Genomic DNA, 19,254 nt, shown 5'->3' with positions numbered 1-19,254 from the left:
TTTGAAAATATTAGGATTCCCAAAATATATAAATTTTCATATATTCTACTAAAATATTACTTAGGAATATCGTTTGCATTTCTAAGATCATCAAATACACTATTTTAAACGTGTTGGATCCACAAAATATACTAACTTTCCATATTTTCTACACAAATATTCCTACTCATATTGTGTACCCAACTTTATTTCCTAGCCTACACTATTAGTATAAAGTTTTTAGTTGACAATGCTAACTGATTTGAAAAAACAAAAAATTAAAATTTATAACGCAAAATAAAAATCAATAATTTATGGATATATTCAAAATATTCCTATACCATAAAATTTTATGATTTTAAATATTTATTTAAAATGTCCGAATAACTTTGTGATTTTGTACGAAGTGGGTTGAACAAACATATTAATATATTTGAATAAATTTTGATCAAATGTGAAATGATTAAAAATATGGATTATGTTATTGCATTTTAAATTAATAAAAATAAAATCAATGTAATAAATACTTTAAATAAATAGATTACCATAACGTGGGTCCAAATAATTTGAATTTTCCAAAATTTTAGTAAGTCTAAGATAAATTAGAGCATACAAATTAAACAGAAATTATATTTTTTTTATAAAAATAAAACTATTATGTATACAAATTATAATTTTCATTGCATAAAAATATTTTAATCAAATGGTAACCTCGCACTTAAAAAGCGCGGATCAAAATCTAGTACTTATTTTATTGTTGAAAAGAAAATTTGTATTTTCCATTATACATTTAGAAATAAAGTCATCATCCAAAAGATGAACACTACTATTCAAGTAACGAATTTTTTACGGCTTCTTCAACAATAATACCAAAGATTTGAATCTTCGGAAATCTATTTTCCATCTCTAATTCAATCATTCATTACATTTAGTTGAGTTGTTTTCTGGTTAGATGGGATCGACTATTAATTGTCTGGTCCATATATTTAACAACCGAAAAGGATTGGCAAGTATGACGCACCAAAATGTTTTCAACCTCTATGTCTAACAATATATCTCAACACCATGTTTCTACAATGATTCATCTGGTTTTGCACTTATGAGGACTAACACAAAGTAACAATTGAAAAATAACTAAAACTTGAAAAGAAATATGTATATAGAAACTAGACATTAGATGAAGAAGAAGAATGAACAACCTTGTTTTGTCTCCCTGCAAGCCAAAGCATGGTCCTCCTAGTAAACGATGGTGTTTTCACCTCCAAAGATGACGAGTTTTCGCCCTTTTGATTCACTTCTTCACAACTGCTTTCATTTTTCGCATCCTGGTTCGATAGCACCAAAGAGAATGCTCTTCCTGAAGATGATGAAACCAATGAACCATCCTCTTTGCCTTGAACCTTACTAGGTTTCTCCTTCTTACCCCTTAGCCAAATTTTCGATACCGAAAAACTCTCCCTTTCAACTACATTCTTCTCTGTGGCCTCATCAACGATCCTCATCGATCCGCTCCCATTGAATTTCAATCTCCCTGATGGATCAAAACCGCATTCAGACATAGCCGCCCTGTGGCCGGGTAAGGGACGGTTCTTGCTTGGTACTTTCTTGGTTGAAACATGAACCTTAAGTGCAGTTTCTTCATCCATTATATACTCATATGACCCCATTGAAAAACACCTCCTATCATCTAAACTGCTATTATTACAAATGTTGTTGTTGCTATTACTTCCTTCTTCAATATCAGTGTTCCTAAATTTACCTAACTTAACTGCAAAAGGAAAAACCTTTTCAACCGAACCACCCAACTCACCATCTTGGTTTTGGTCTCCACGACCCGAACCAAACCGAGTCGGTCCAATATCATTGTTTCCGACAAAACCCAGTTGAGAATTGGACCGTGAATGAGCATTAGTATGCGCATCATTGCCAGCCACACAAGCAATCTCTCTCGAGCTATGCTCACTAGCGGATTCAAGAACGAGGAGAAACGAAGGACGAGGATCTCGCTGAGGAGAGAGATCAGAGAGGAGACTCGATCTGCACAAGGGACAAGTCGAGTGAGAGAGAAGCCACGTGTCGATACAATCAACGTGAAAGGCGTGGCTGCATTTAGGCAAAAGCCTGAGCTTGTCCTCTGTTTCGAACTCACAGAGACACACGGCGCAATCAAAGGGGTAGTTCTTGAGACCAATGATGAACTTGTAGTGGAAAACAGGTAACGTGTCGATGAAGGATTGGTCGACTCCGGAATCGTGGAGGTGGAAAAGCTGCTGAAGCTGGCCTTGAAGAGCAGTGACGTTGTCGAAGTAATCTTCGCTGTCTCTGCTCGATGGCGTGAGGAGGAACCTGACTAAGAGATGGAGGAGGCCGGAGATGAAGAAAATAATTGAGAGGATTATGATTATTAGGAGAATGCTTGGACTGATCTTGCTGTTTAGATCGAAGTTTGTGTTGGATCGTGGAAGTGATGAAGGAGAGAGGAGATTCTGAGTTGTCTTGATCATATTTTCTCGAGAAAAGTTCATAGGGTTTGTGAGAAAAAAAAAAGACAAATCAAGAAGAGGGTTGCTTGCTTACTTACTTACAAAAGAGTTAAGCTTTGTTGTTGGTTTCAGACATGGAAGCTGTAAGAGAAAAAGAGAGAAGCTTCACTGTTTCTTCTGAGGTTTGGTTTCTAAAAGAGAGTGATGAATGAGAGAGTTACAGGTTGGACCATTGATGATGACAGAAGAAGAAAAAATTTCATTTAAGATTTAACAGTTACACCAAGAAAGGGGTGTGCCTCTTGAATCTGCAAGTTTTAGAAACTAGAGTAGTAATATATAAAATAGTTAATAGGATTGGATCTGATTTAACCTCAAGACATGTAAAGTCAAACCAAAGATTAGTTTAAGAGAAGAAACAAATCAGGGAATGAGTGAATTGAATAATAGGTTTTCCATGAATAACATATTGTGATCTCACCAAATCCCATGCTCCCTCGTTTAAATCAACAAGACAAAGAATACCCCAAGTACTTTCTACAAGATTTTAGTATAGAATGACAACAAATAAAATAAATTAGTTCTTGGATATATTCAAATATTATTCTACTGTGCTCTAAAATTTGTTTAAAAAAGAAAAAAAAATGTTACTTTCTAATTTAACAGTTTCTTTATCGAACAGGGGTTCCTCCGTCACTTCAAATTTTACATACAAATTAAACAAATACATTTGAAAATATCGTGAACATAACATGACTCCTAATTTTGAGCTAGACAAACCAAATCCCAATATACTATTATTATTTCAAGATGGAACTTCCATAAATTTTATGCATTTTTTATTTCAGAAAATATTATATAAATTTAACCTGCTTTCGTATTGTGGTGTTATTTAACTAGCGTATGGTTCAAGTAAATACGAGCGGACCGGATGGATAAAAAATTAGTGTTACTTTTCCAAGTAGGAAAAAGTACGTTGTACTTGAACAAGGATAATTCCTTTTTTTTTGTCATTAAGCTCAAACGAACTAGCAATACTTCTACTTGCTCATGAGCACTGAACGCAATATCTTTCTTCGTCCTTAGCGACAATAACATTTGTTTGTGAACACACAATATTTTTGTTACTTTAGTGTATGTGAATTGTGAAATAGTTTTGTAAAAATTAAGAAAGTGGAAAGTTGGAGAACGGAACACAAGACAAGAGGACACGGAACCAGAGGCAGAGCAAGTCTGTTTATCGAGATTTAGTGGGGGCCAGCTTATAAAGTCAAACCAGAAGAGAACACTTTCCTTTTTTCAATTGTTATGTTTGGGTTTTTCACACAAAACCCTATTTCAAAATGTTCACACGAAACTCTCAACAGGCTGTTCTAGATAGTAGAAGTCTAGAACTATAGTTGTACTACAATATTGGCATTACTTTTTTTGGGCAGTGGATTAACTTTTTCAACTTTGCTGAAAAGGGGAGAGATCCAGGACGAAACAAGAAATCAGCATTATAAGAAGGTTCGATACCTTTCCGTGTTATGACTCAGAAGTGAAATCTTGTCCTCTGTACTTTTGATTAGTTTTATTATCCAGTAGTGAATATATATTTCCCCAAACAAAAAAAAAACGTATACATATTGACATCATGAGTATATATGTAAAAGGCAACACATTTGTACTATTGCATGACCTGTTTATGTAATTTGATATAGATAATGTGATTTTTGTGTGTGGTAAATATAATGTGATCAATATTATTTTTCGATTTGGCCTTTCGAAGATTCTGAATATAAAAATTAAGGTTATCTCTTAAATATACTTAATGGAATTTAAAATAAATTATTTACCAGATAAAACTCTAAGTAGTATTATTTGTTTTCGCATTTTTATAAATATAGATATTAGACACTAAAAGTTTTGGTGCTCAATGTCTTGGCGATAGTCTTATAGTTAGAAAGTCCACTCGCTTTGAACGTACATCATTACATATCCTTAAGACCTCTTAACCTTCAAATTTCTACCTAATTATTTAAATATTTCAAAATCTTTTTTAAAGTAAGAAGTTTAAAGGAGACAAATAATAAAAAAAAAAATTTGAAGGAGGAAAACACGTAAAAGGTTATCTTCCAGAAAGATATAATGGTATAGAGTTAAAAGTTTCTTATTGAAGAAATATACATTTTGCTCCCTCTAGATTTTAGGTTTTACATGTTTTCTTTCGGAGTCACCTGCTCCACTTGACCAATAGTTACTGACATAACAACGACGTGAATTGTTTTTTGACAAAAGGAGTATTGTAACTATTTGTTTTTACTTTATTTTGATTTCCAACATTTTATTAAAAAAACTGGCTAAGTGGAACTTGAACTCGTCATAGCTCAAAGATGAACTGAGGCCACATGATAGCTTATACCGTATTGTATATGGTAAAGATATCAAAATCATAGATGTTAGCATGAGGAACAAAGCTTGGACTAATAATACTCAAAAGAAAGCGATTAGACTCATCTACACGAAACATGATGAATGTTGTCTAACCGAATACATCTACAGAAAATAAAATATATATGCACGAGATAAATCACATATTATAGAATTTGGTTGAGAGTTGATAAAAAAAAAAGAATTTGGTTGAGTAAAAACTATGATGAGACAATAAACCTATATATAAGCCACAAACAAAATAAAAGTGGTAGACTTCATAATTCTTACACAAGAGCATACAAAAAAACACAGACCAGCTAATTCGTTTTTGTTTTTAAGTAATACTTGTATATATGAAGATAATGACAAACATCTTAGGGTTGGGATCAATGGGACAATGAATTTTTCAAGTTAGATCGCCGACACTCTTGTAACCACTAATTTGTCATTACATGGTTTTAAATTCTTTAATAACTCCACCTAAAATTGAATTTAAGAGATTCGTCAATTTTTGAATTTTTTTGCATTCGACATCTTTCTCACGAAACAATATTAAAATGCCACAATACACATATACATAGGACTATAGGAGATGGATTAATGAGACATTGAACCTGATGAAGAGGGAAAAAATCCCATGTGCTATACAGATAACATTTATTGCTTTGCTGCTAATAAATTCCAGACCCTTTACTTAACTGTCCATCTAAAGAAAAACTATACTAGAATAAAATTGTAAAATATTATAACGTCTTTTAATCAAAACCATCCGGAAACTTTGACATACCATTCAAATGAAGACTTGCATATTTTGTGAAGAACTTGAAAACTAACTTTAGATATACACATTCACCTAGTTCAAACCTCTAAACAGTTGTTTCCTCTATACCTCGCTTGATTTTTTGGACAATACTTGACCGGTTTTATACACAGTTAAAACAACATTTAACTTATTAGTTATTACCCGGGGTTATTACTAACCAATTTTCTAGCGTACATTACATATAGCTTTTTAGTTAACGCTTTGAATATTTACATTTTACATGGAAGTTTACTAAAAACTGGCTATCTGTAAACATCTATAGGAAAAAAAAAACTTCTCTTCCAATTCTACAGTTTTGCTAATTTAAACTTGTGCATCTCTATAGAAACGTATCCAGATCATCTCATAATGGGCTTGAGAATACAGCTCATAAGGACTTTAAGAAACTTATTGGGTTTCTATTAATTTCGGCCCATCGTCAGCTAAAAAGCTCGCTAGCATAGATACCCAAACACTTTCTACAAACGCCGCGACCCAAAACGCTACTTTGCCTAAAAACGCGAAAAAACAGAAGTGAACGATTCTGTAAGAAAAGACGAAAGAGACAGAACATATCAAAGACGGGGAGACTCGCAGATTTCGTGTGGAACAAACCCTTCCCTCTCCCTCTCGACTGGATCGAATGAGAAACCCTCCTCCTCCGTCTCTGCTCTCCCTCACCGTAAACGCCGCCTTGTTAAACATCTCACGCATCAACGATCTATCGCATCTTCCTGAACACATCGTCCTTGAACTCTTCGAGGTAGTTAAAAAAAAATCTTCATCTCAGTTCTCCATTTTGATCAGTTGTGTCTTATGGGTTTTTCGAATTCAGTGTAAAGTTAATAGCTTTGCGCTCGTGTTGATAGTACTGTGCTTAGGCTCAGATTACTTGTTTGATGTCTTTTGTATCTGTTCATAAATTAATGATTAGTTAGTGTTTCTAATTGATTCTTCTTGGAATGTTAAAGAGGACATTGAAAGCTGGGAAGTTGAATGAGAGAGTTCTGAGAGTCTTTATGGCAACTGGAAACGAAGATGTTCTTGCTACCATCGCTGCTCTGAAGATTAAAATCGACCTTACTCCCATTGTTCCTACTCGTAAGTCTTTAGTTTTTTTTTATCTTTACTTGAAGGTTAATAAGCACTTCATACTTGTTTGTTGAGAGTTTGGGATTTTTCACTTGCTGCAGGATGTGATGAGAAATTTAGAATGAACTGGAGTAGACGCTAGTTGATTGATGATGGCCATGAGCGGTGTTTGGAAGCTTGATCCCATGTGTTGAAAGGTCGGTTCCAAATTGTATTTTTCGGATTTATTTAGTGGGAAACAACAGTGTAGATAACTGAAGATACATTGACAGATTGAAAGTCTGTTTCTTCTTTTTCTTATGATTGTGTGTAAATATTTTAATGGAAGGGGTCAAATTTATATAAGTTCTCTGTTTTCTTCTTCGCTCTCAATTGGTTTCTTCTTCATCAGTAAATCATATACAGTCTTTTTATTATAGAGCTCACAATTGAAGCTTGTTCCTTCCTTCAGTGTTTGATCCTGACCCAATATAGAGTGATGAATTGGTTATCTTATCTTTTTTAGCTGACTTTTTTTTTGGAACATTCAAGATAGTTTCAAAATACTTGAATGTTGAACTCAATAGTGTCAAGTTGCAGATTGGGAATTGAAGTGTTAGCAATGTTCTTACTCGCTGATTTGTATAGAGAATCGTTTTAGCTCACTAGCAAGCAAAGTTTTCCATCTTTCCTCTGATCAGATTCAGTTGGATAACACATGAAACTTAATTGAAATACTGATAAATTCACTTGAGGTTCTCACTCCATTGTCATTGTAACACATGTTGCTTCTGTCATCTTGATGTTTTATTATACATACACTCGAGATTTGAGCATTATGACGTAAGTAAAGTTGTGATTTACTAGCTTCATATCATAAGTTCCTAGCGCTATCAAAAGTTGTGATTGTAGATTTAAACTAGTGCTGCTTAGAAAAAAAGTCCCTATCTCTGCAGGTTTTATTCAGATAGGAAAGAAAGCAAAGAAGCCATATGGCCAGTGAATGATCAAATCTCCAAATCATATAAAGTCTCGCTCAAACCTCCTGATAATCTCTTGTCTGGAAACAGAATTAGTAGATACACTGACAACAACAACAACAAGTCCAAGTCTTCTAAACTCCCTTGGTACAAGACAGTTCTTGTTACGTTTTCTGTTAGTTTGGTTTCAGAAATTTCTACCAAACTTAACCGATGTTTTCGGATTCAGTTTAAATTGGTTAAAATAGAACAAAAATTGGCTAGTTTGGTTATTCGGAATTTTTGTTAAGATTGGATATGTACAGGATCATATTGAATAGCGTAGCGCAGTTCAGTTCCCCAACAAAGAACAAAAATGGTGTTTAAATCCTATTCGTGAAGGGCAAGTGAAGCTATATATTGTTATGTTGTAGTTAGTGTAAGGACCGGTTCTAAAATGTTAAGCCTATGTGATATACATAAATATAGACTTTCAAATTGTTAAAAGAAAAATTATTGAAATTTATAGCAAATATCTATACCTCTAAAATCTCAAGACCAGTACTAGTTACTGTTGTGTCTAGAAACCGTTTGGCAAGAAAAAACAGTTATTTTCTGGAGCATGTTAGCCAGATGTGTTTTAATATATGATTGTCATATCTATGTTGCATGTAGTTTTCAGAACTAACAGTTTCATTTCAAAGTTGACGTCTTAGAATTTCTACGCATAGAAGAGTTGCATATTCTATTTATTTTCCTAAAAGAGTAGCATATTGTTATGTCGTGGTTCTTTCAGCGTTTAGAAACAAAATGAATGGTACGAAAACGGTTGTTTTCTTAACATGTTTTGCATATTGCTATTGACGCAAAATTCTTATAAGAAATATAAAGAACGGTCTAGATATTGACATAATCGATCTATAGGTATAACACAAATCATAGTCTACATTACAGATTACATTGCATACATATTGGCTTTTCTTTTCATTATGGCAACAGGACCGGCTCCAGGTAATGATGGATTCTGAGCAGACGATTAAAAGGGTCTTTTAAATATATTACTTGTAAGGCATCTTTCTAGAAATTTCGAGTCCCAAATAAAACAGTATAAATTAGTGATCTTGTGCATATACAATTAATTATATGCATTAGCTTTAATGATAATAGACGTAAAAATGGTTATATATATGGCCTTAAACATTCCTTTGCGAAATGGAGAAAATGCATTTTAGCTGAATAGTTATTCTATTCTCTTAATTAGTCAGCAACTGAATAGTTATATATTCTGCAAGTCAATATGGTTGTTAATTGTTAAATATGACATACACAATATATATACATTGCATGCATATGTCAAGAGATGCCAATGCCATGGCAGTTGTACCTAAACGTGTAGTTGCTCACTACAAAAGTTAAGTTCATGTCCCCTTTCCAAAAAGCTCAAATTCAACATTAGGTTTCAATCATGTAAGGTGGAGATTTGTGATCCCTTTTTGTTATAATACTTATAATACATACTTATATTCGTAAATCATTATCTTCACGTCCTTTACATGGATATAATTAAAATAAATAAAGAAAAAGAACATAAATATATCAAACATGAAACAGGTCTTTGAGTAAAGTTGCAGCATTTGCTCATTATTTTATTTTCCACTTGAAGATTTTTCAATTACACTATAACATTGCTGTTATAATGAGTTTCTTTTTGTCACTTCAATATCAAGTATTGGCATGGTGCATGATGAATCTTTTGTGTGAGATAAACTGAATTTAGTTTAATATTTAAGAGTTTTCAATACCAGAGTGTCTCATGCCTTATTCTTACTTTTAGCTGATGATATGTTTAACGATGATGCAAATCCACCAAAAAGGTAGAGAACAATAAGGTCTGTTTTATTATATCTAAATAATAGGATGATATAAAGGCATGTTTTGGTTTGTCTTCTACTTGTTCTAGTGCTTCTCTTTGGCTGAAACTCCTTTTCTTTGAAATTAATACTAAAGTATATCCGCTTAACTATTTGTTGTTAATAATTAGGTTACGACCTGCTTTATTTCAACCAAATCCATATTTTTCTAATATTGTAAAGGTATCGGATATGCTTTTAATCATGTATACACTAAGTACCACAATACTTCAGCCTTATCTTCCACTCCTAAATATTACCACTATATTATAATGTCTAAAAAGACTAAGGAAAAAACACTTTTGAAAGCTTTGTCTTCAAGTGTCTGCCAGGGAACCGGAGTTATTTGACTTGTAAAAGCCAAAAATAATTCATGAATATTACAGCAAAAAAAGTTTTTTGGAGTAATTCAGAAAATAACATCTTTTTGTGAACTTATAATTTGTGAACTTATAAGTAAGTGGTCTATAAGAGTTTTAAACCACTAAAGTATCATTGCGATTAACGGATATATATGCAATCTCGACAGAAGATCCATTTTCATTAGATGTACTGTTACTACAATTAATAATTTGAAAATGGTGTGAAAATTTTATGGAGAAATCCAATAAAATATAAATATAGGCATATTGACCATGTGAACTCACTTGGCATGCACATTGTTGTTAAGCGGTAGATTTAGTTATAAAAAGTTTTGTACACAAGAATCAACTTATATGAAAGAGATTGTAACTACTCCTTTCATGATAGCTATAAAAAATTAGGTAGGCTTTTAAAAGTTCTTGATTGCATATAATAAGATTGTGGATATGCCTGATGTACGTAATTTTAAATTCAATCTAGCCGTCTAAATTGAACATAATAAGCAATAATATCATGTAGTTTAGATCACTAGACCAAGTGTCTTAGTCGTTTAATTGTTATCGTACGTTGGTTAGGTTTAAATTTATGATCGGTGGTTGACCGGTTTGTCGGTTGAAGCTTTTGAATAAATGGTCATAAATGATAAAATCAAATTCTGACCTCAAGAGCACAAAAGGACCGATCACTACGCGTGGTCCGACCAACCGCTATACATTTTGAGTTTTTGAACACGTTTTCGTCAAAGCTGGTTTGGTAGTGTTCAACTTTGTTTTGAAGTTCACAAGTCTCTAAATCGCGTATTGACCACAAGTGGAACTCAGAGACGGGTTAGATTCCAATGAAATATAAACTCAAAGTCAAGATGTTACTCGAAATGTTAATTTAAACCCTATGCACTATGAAACATGCAAAGTACGAATCTTGTTGTCAATATAGCATTCACTGGAAAAACTTTTGAACATGTTATTTGAGTTTAGTATCAAGTAAGAAACACTATCAATCTTCCTAGTATTAATATCATTTATCACTAAAACAGTTCTCAAACAAAAAAAAACTCTCATTTATCACTACTTTGTTTTAGCTCAAAAGCTTATTTTTAGATAGATAAGATTCCAGTAAAATAGTTATTATAAATGCATAAAAGAATATGAGTTATTAAGTTTTTAATAAATATATTTGGTCCATGAGAGTGGTTGGATTTGCTGCTTTCATTCTAAAAAGGTGAAATAAAGACAAACCACATACTAGCCGAACCCACCTAATATTTTAAAACTACAACTTTCTACTGAAATCAATGTCCTCTGTATATACAACATACAGTATAATTTTATAAAATTCGATCTGCTAAGAGACTATACTAATATATTCCACTAAACTCCAAGAAGAAACATACGAAAGAATAATCAAATTTAACCTTGAATAAATAAATAAATATCCACTATGTCTCCTATAAGATCTATACTTATTTAACTAATATCTTTATTTGCTTTTTTGTGTAGATATGTCGATTTTACAGAAGATCATATAAAGCATCTGAATTATTATCAGCCGTTGATTTTAGATAATATAAACATTTCATAACCTCTTTTTTACTGTTTAATATGTTACCGAACTTTTTCCCTCCCCGCCAAGGACGGTTTGGAGATAATTGTATTTACATCTTTCCCCCTTACCAATTCTCATGATTACGAATCTACCCTCATCGGGACAATAACAAAAACTCAAACGACCAACGTTCTTACACTACTCGGAAGATAACCTCCGGACACTCGACCATTCACATCATCTTCAAGCTCAATCATAATCACAGAATCTTCCACAGAAGACACTCGAGACTTAACACTATTCAAGCTCGAACCCATTGCTTCATCAAGCCATTCCTCTAAGCTAATCTTGCTGAGCCAAACCGCACCGGCTATTCTCTCCAAAGCATCGTCTTCAATCTCCACAGTTAATATATTAGAGAAACGTTTCTTCAAAGACTCTGCGGTCATGCTCTTGATCAAACCGAAATCAACAGGTCTAAAGACTATAGCGTCGTCAGCTAAAGCCACTAGCTTGTGGACAAAGCTACTATCATCATCTTGATCATGCTCCACCGTTACATCACTTGACGAATCAAACTCAGCCGCTTCTTCGTTCAAATCGAAACATATCTCCTTCCTCTGCTTTGCCTGGTCACTACAAAGCCAGTTTGGTTTTCGTTTTCGGGTTTTCGAAACAGACAGCCTCAGCTTCCATCCCTTGCTCACAAGACTCTCTAGTCTCGCTTCGTCGATGGGTGCAGCGTTTTCAGCTAAACCTAGCGATGAGTTTGCGGTAAGGATGATAATAACGTTACCAAGACTAACCTCTCGCCCATACGAATCACATATCCTCCCACGTTCCATCGCTAGCTTCACGTTGTTGCGTAGCAACACATCAGCTTCATCAATATCTTCCATTACAATAACCGCAAACGGGTTTCTCCTAACCGTTTCCGCTAATCTATCCAACGCCGTTTTACCACGGAGGCTTGAACCATCATCCGTACTGGAGCCAGAGCCGAGGCTGATAGTTATCGGTCGGCTTCCCGAGACAAGATCTGCTATGGCCGATGCCATTTTGGTCTTCCCGGTTTTGTCTGGACCTGTGAACATCAACCAGATATCTCCCTTTGGTTTCCCGTTTCCGTGTTTGCGTTCTGTAATGGCTGATGCTACTGAAGAGGCAGCGTCGTGCTGCCACCAAACGCTTTTAGCTAACCCCTTTAGTAGCTTCTTGAATAAATCTATATCGAACGAATCTCGTGTCTTCTTGTCTGGTGAGGATACAACTCTGTTGGACCGTCCGAGAACCAAATCTGTACCGACCGGACTCCCTGGTGGAGTTTTGTCTGATCTTGAGTTTGGTTTCGGGTGCAAGCGCAAACACAAGTCGTTCCATTTCTTCTTCAACTCCACAATCTCTTGATCTTTCGTCTACAAGAAAAATAATATATGTAAGAAAAATTCAAAAAAAAAAATTGGATGAATGTAAAATTTATTCGAATAAAAAATATATATTATTAGAATGAATTAGATTTTTCCTAACGAATTTAGAAATATTTAAGCAAAAGAAATACTGCAGAGCATTTCCCACTGACAAAAAAAAAATTCAATTTTCACATTTTTGTTTCTGACTTAGGTTAGAAGCAATTCACCAATAAAATAAAACTTACAAGTTTCTTGTCACCTACGTCATCGGCTTTAGCGTTCTGCAGCCACTGTGGCAAGACGGACCGGTTATGTTCGGTTAAGGATTTTTCCAATTTCACGACGTCGTTTTCGTAACTCTGTAAACACTGATAACAGCAGTTCATTTTTCCTGTCGGAATCTGAAGGCTTCTTGTCGGAGATATCGATTCAGTTGAGATTATGTTACTGCTCCCAAACCTGAGCAAAAAAAAAATGAAACTTTTGTCCAATTATGAACCGAGAAACTCAATTGAAAAAAAAAAAAGACAAAACCTTTGGAACATGGTCGGAAGAGGCGATTTAGCGGCGATGGGAATCGCTTGAAGATCGCAATCATTCTCCATCGAAGGGTAATAAACTTGACAACGAAGATAAGTCTCACACGTGGCTGTACCAATGAAACACAACCTTCCTTTGTATCTCTCCAAAAGCTTCCTCATCTCCACCACAGCTCCTCCTCCGCCACCATTCGCCGCTAACCACTTCAAATCGCCGAGATCGAGAACAACACCGCCGGTTAACTCCGAGTTTCCTAACCGGGTCTCCACTAAACCGGAGATTTCACCAAACCTCGTCGAAGAAGAAGCTAACTCCTCCTCTAACCGGATCACCTGGAAGTTGCGAAGCGGTCCGTCGCCGTTCTCGATCTTCCCGAGAATCTCTTTCACGATAACTCGAGGCTCCGAATCGCCGACGAGAACCGGGTTTCTCTTCCGGGTCCGGGTCATTATCTCCACGACCCGTTTAGCTTCTTCGTCTATGCTCCGCTGACCGGAGTGTTCGTTTTGTTGAAACCGGGGATTAAGGTAAGGATTCCGGTTAACCGGAACCGGTACGGGTCGATAACCGAATCCAATTGCAGATTGATTAACGGTTCTCGAATTACCAAAACGCGACTGTTCGATCGCGGATTTAACGGCGGGGCTAGAGAAGCTAGCCTCACGCATGACCCGGCTCACACTCGGGTCATCAAGAATCGAGATGACGAGCTGCTCGAGCTCGACTTTAACTGCCAAAAGCGGTTGCTGCTGCTGCTCCGGGCAACCACGACGCTGATGAGCCTGAGCGCGTTTTAAAGCCGCGGTCAAAGCGTTTGAAAGCAGCGGCGGCTCCTGCGGTTGCGACGGAGAGGAAGTGGTGGTGGTCGTAGTGGGGAGGCGTTCGAGGGCGACGCTGAAACAGAGCTCGAGAGCTCGGCACTGGAGCGGGTGAGAGGAGTTCGGGTGGGATTTGATGCAGGCTTGTCGGAGAAAGCCAGAGGAAGATGATAAGAGCGTGGCCGCCACGTGGAGAGGCGTCGTGTGGCCATGGTTGCGACGTGTCGCCTCGGCGATGGACTGGTTGAGAACAGTCGCTGCTTCCGGCGTCAGCGTTTGCTGTATTGTAATCAAATCTGCTCTCATCTCAACAAACACACAACAAGAACAAGAAAGTCTTCTTTGCTGTGTTTTTCTTTTATTTTAGAAGAAACCTTTGCATATAGAGTTTCTTGGACCGACAGAGATATAAAACTGGAAGAAAATAATGCAGAAAGTATCAACACAAAAGATGGCTTTTTACAGAAAAATAAAAGCGATCAACAGAAAGGTGAAAATGGAAGCTTTTTTTAGTTCTGTCTACGTCTATCTCTTCTTGAGTTACTGTGGATTTGCAGTGTGTCTGCTTTTGTGTGAAAGAAGAAAATTGGTGAAGAAAAAGGAAAGATCGGATCATCTGCTTCACAAGAACTTCGCAGAGCTTTTCAATGTCTATCGATTTGAATTTATTGGACGCCAAATGTTGTAAGTAACATCATCTGAATTACGATGATGCCCTTTTGTGTCTGCAGCTATAGTGGGACAAAAGGCCTCAAAGTCATTAACTTGGTTTGAATATTGATATAAGTTTCTTCCTTTTTTAGACTAGAATAAACATCCAACTATATTCGTAATTTGTAAGGCTAAAATATTTGTTTTTGAGTCTTTTGACAGAGAAAAAGAAACCAAACTAGGTGCTAAAAAGTAGAGTACCAAATTTTTCAGTGTCATCTTTACAAAATTTTAATGAAAAAAGCTTCTTTTACCAAATAAGATAGGGAATCAAAATTTTAATGAAGAGTTTATAATATTTTTTTATATTTGTGTCTGCGAGTTCCTTTTTTATGTTTGTAATTTGCTATACGGTTAAGAACTAACTTTTTATGGAAAATATTAGAATTGATATTTGATGTAACTAATTAAACATTATAGCAGTTGACAAAAAAAATTAAACATTATAGCAAAAAAATAGTTGTTACTTTCAGATGAGTGTGGACAAAATTAAAAAGAAAGGTACCAACTAATAAAGTTTTGATGACGCAATAAGAAGTTGAATCTAGTCAGAGAGATGAGACCAAATTATTCACGCGTTTAAAAGTAGCGCGTGTACGACCTCACACATACGTGCTTTCGTGCTTGCTGATGCGGGTAAAGGCAGTGTAACTGACGCGCAAGAGAAAACGTGTGAGTGAAAAGGAGAAAGTTCTTTTTATTCCTTTTTATGGATTTTACCTTTTAAAACGAAATATCTGTTTTTCACACGCAATCCCTGCAAAAGGAATCGCCACAAAAAGTTTCACCTTTTTCGTATTTTACCTTTTTTATCGCTTTTCCGCCGATTGAAAAGCTCTCTTCTTTTCAACTTTTTTTTTGTTTTGCTTAACTCAATTATTAGAATTTTTCAACTATATTATCTAAGTTTAACAAATGTTGCGTTTTATTATAGACATCATGCACACAAATTCAAAACACAAAACAATATACCTTACGAGAAATTTTCTAGGATAACCAAAAAAAATGGTCAAAAAATATTTTATTGAAAAGTAAATATACATTTATATCATAGATTAACTAATTTATACTCAAGGTTAGTTTATGGGTAGAGTTTTGATAACGTAGTTTCGAATTTTTTAAATTGAAAAATAAATATAAAATTTTCAAAATAAAAAAAAATTATTTTGATCATTTTATTTTTTAAATATAATTTTGCTGGCAAAAAATTAAAAAAAAATAGTTATTTAGGAGAATTTTCCTTAATTTTTTACGGTTCTGTTAAATTGATAAATGATTCGAAACTTAAAATTTAACATCGATTACTTTTATTATTAATTTATTGTATATAAATCTTTAGTTTAAAACTTGTAATGAAATTTAGTTAAAATTCTTGCAATGAACGATGATGAACACAACGAACATATGACTTAAATTTGACGAAAAACAAAGAAAAAATGATGAAAATATTCACGAATCTTTTATGGATTTATATGTTGACGTCAAGATCATAATGTTGATTTTTGATATCTTCTACAAAATCTACTGTATTATACATTTGAAAAAGATAAATTATACTACAAGTTTATTGAACTACAAGTTGTTTTTCAATCATGCTTCGACTATTATAGCTTCTGTTTTTAATCTACCATGTGCCAGTCTCACTTTTTAATTTCGAAATTAAATATAATCCAATTTGTTATAATCGTTTTGAAAAGAACATATAACTTTGTATCAATAGAACGAGAGAAAAGTGAAAAGAGCCGTCACATAAGGTGTTACAATGAACCTCCCCAACTGAGTCTTGGGTTAATGGTATTTTTTTTTTTTTTTTTTTTTTTTTTTTGTAACTGGGGTTAATGGTATTACTTATAGGTTTTGTAAAAGCTATGACTCATTTGGGAAAAGGTATTGTATTTTCTGATGGACAATCTACGTATTTTCAGCTCAAAGATCTGAGTTAAATTAAAAATGTTATATATATATCTGTTATTTGTAAAACAAAAAAAAAACTAAACTGATAAAATAAATTAACCTCTAAACTAATTTTATATAAATCTGATAAAAGAAATGAAAGATTACCAAAACGGAACAAAAATTCAACATGGTTGTCTTTTTGGTATAATACCATCATTAAGTTATTATCTTTTTAGTACTGTATAATTTTTTTATAATCTCAAAACTAACCCTTGATTAATCAAATGAATCAAATAAATACATTAAAAATGAATTAAAATAAAAATTTAATTAAAAAATATATTTATATATACATAATTTTAAGTCAACATTTTAGAATATATTAATAAAAATAATATATTTAACGTTTTTATATTAATATAAAAAATGATATAAACAACTGAATTAAAAATAATTATATAAATAAATACATTAATAAAAATAAATTAATATATTAATAAAACTTTAATTAATATAAAGAGCACAATTTTTTAAAAAATATTTATATTTTTTATAAATTGTACATTTAAATTTAATAAATGTAAAAAAAAAAACATCGCTAAAAGGAAATTCAACGGGTCAGAATTGAGAATAAACTTAATACAAAATAATTTTCAAATTAAATATGTTGTTTCATGCATATATTAATTTTTTCAATAACTAAATGTAAATACAAAAAGATAAATATATAATAAAAAGCGACAAATATATGTAACAATTTTAAACAATTGATTAATTACAACATGTAAATATAAAATTATTGTATTTTAAATGGTTATATAAACATTTAAATATATGATTAACGTTAAAACTAGGGCTGTTGAATATGGTAAAACTGAACCGTACCGAACCGAACCGAACCGAAATAGACAATATGGTTTGGTTTTGGCATATACCATATAAACCGAATGGATATAATTTTATAAAACCGTAGGATTTGGATATGGTTTGGTATATAACCGATTAAACCGAATAAACCGAACAAAACCGACTAAAAGTAGAAACATGTAAATATGTATCTATTTTATAACGATACATGAATATATATTTGTTATATAAGTTAAATTTGTGTTAATAACTATTACCATAATGTTATAGTAATAAAGAACAATTTGTAAAACAATTGAACTATAATTAAATAACAATACATCGTAATTCAGACATCTTATTTTTAAGTTTTTTTTAATCTTTTTGCTTTATTTTAGTATTCACTAAATTAATATGAAGATTATAAATTTGATCGAAAATAATTAATGGAAAATTTTCATAACTTTTTTCTTATCTATAAACAAACAGAGTTTCGTGTTCAATCGAAAAAGCATGACTTTAATGAACACTAAATATGGAAGAGTGGAAAAACTTTTCTTTCATGTTTCTGTTTTGTTTCATATTTTTATTTTCAAAATTTCAGGCTCTGATTTAAATTATAGATTTGATTATTTTATTTGATGGTAGAAGCATTTTTACTTTTTTGTTCATGTATTTGAACATGTAATATATTTTTAATAAATGAATGTGTTGACAATATGACTCTAAAATTCATTTTATATGATCTTAAACTAAATAATTATGTTTTTTGGTATAAAACCGAATAAACCGAAAACCGACGGTATATAAACCGAACCGAACCGAAGTAAATATGGATTTAGAATGGTAGTTATATTTTACTAACCGAAATACCGAAAACCGAAAAAACCGAACCTAAACCGAACCGATATCCGGATTAAACAACCCTAGTTAAAACTGTATACCACTAATGATCTAAAATAAATATTTAAGTATATAAAATTGAAAACAAATATCTGCACAATTACGCTGATCAAGATCTACTAATCCTATTAAATGCAGAGACAAGAATGGTAAGTTCACCACCACATGTGCCGATGTGCGAGCCGACCCAATAAATTCAGAGACCATTTAATACACGATCTATTTAGTGCAAAATGACTTACTTCAAAACCAAACTCATTGTGTTAAACTCGTTTGTCACCTTATCATTGCAATATGCCTACGTAGCTTAATAGTCTAACATTCGTGTAAATTTAATACTGTAAGATTTAATAGTCAGAAGTCAGAACCAATTGTGCATTAGACTACACAGTACATGCAAAAATGATATTTAAGTACAGATTTACCATGATTTTCATCTAGTACTAGATGAATAAATTAATTTGCAACAACTTGGAACAAGGGCTAGAAAAAAACCCCTGTTCAAAAACGCGTCCGCCTGGCCGTTCACTCGCCCGATTAAATGGTGATCGGAAGGCTGCCGTGGCGAGGAGGAGGTAATCGGTGGTTCTAGGCGCTGAAACTA

The 19,254-nt window shown here is 33.4% G+C and overlaps 3 protein-coding genes across 4 annotated transcripts; 1 reads left to right on the top strand and 2 right to left on the bottom strand.

Moving 5' to 3' along the window:
• Positions 1-1,005: 1,005 nt before the first annotated feature.
• On the bottom strand, positions 1,006-2,904 carry LOC106407438 (RING-H2 finger protein ATL13-like). Its single transcript, XM_013848296.3, has one exon. The coding sequence runs from the start codon at positions 2,502-2,504 to the stop codon at positions 1,146-1,148; it is 1,359 nt and encodes a 452-aa protein (XP_013703750.1). The 5' UTR covers positions 2,505-2,904; the 3' UTR covers positions 1,006-1,145.
• A 3,274-nt stretch (positions 2,905-6,178) lies between these two features.
• On the top strand, positions 6,179-7,131 carry BNAC07G42570D. Its single transcript, XM_013849727.3, has 3 exons — positions 6,179-6,442; positions 6,651-6,780; positions 6,873-7,131. The coding sequence occupies exons 1-3, from the start codon at positions 6,323-6,325 to the stop codon at positions 6,911-6,913; spliced, it is 291 nt and encodes a 96-aa protein (XP_013705181.1). The 5' UTR covers positions 6,179-6,322; the 3' UTR covers positions 6,914-7,131.
• A 4,376-nt stretch (positions 7,132-11,507) lies between these two features.
• On the bottom strand, positions 11,508-15,122 carry LOC106410607 (protein SMAX1-LIKE 2). 2 transcript variants are annotated; one of them, XM_013851149.3, is made up of 3 exons: positions 13,471-15,122; positions 13,182-13,395; positions 11,508-12,942 (listed from the first exon to the last, which is right to left on the bottom strand). In XM_013851149.3, the coding sequence occupies exons 1-3, from the start codon at positions 14,598-14,600 to the stop codon at positions 11,704-11,706; spliced, it is 2,583 nt and encodes an 860-aa protein (XP_013706603.1). In that variant the 5' UTR covers positions 14,601-15,122; the 3' UTR covers positions 11,508-11,703. The 2 variants fall into 2 exon arrangements, with proteins under 2 accessions (XP_013706603.1, XP_013706604.1); XM_013851150.3 differs by having other exon boundaries at positions 13,200-13,395.
• Positions 15,123-19,254: the final 4,132 nt, after the last annotated feature.

Source organism: Brassica napus, chromosome C7, assembly GCF_020379485.1.
Source record: "Brassica napus cultivar Da-Ae chromosome C7, Da-Ae, whole genome shotgun sequence".
NCBI lineage: Eukaryota > Viridiplantae > Streptophyta > Magnoliopsida > Brassicales > Brassicaceae > Brassica > Brassica napus.
This window is presented reverse-complemented; position numbering and strand designations above follow the sequence as displayed.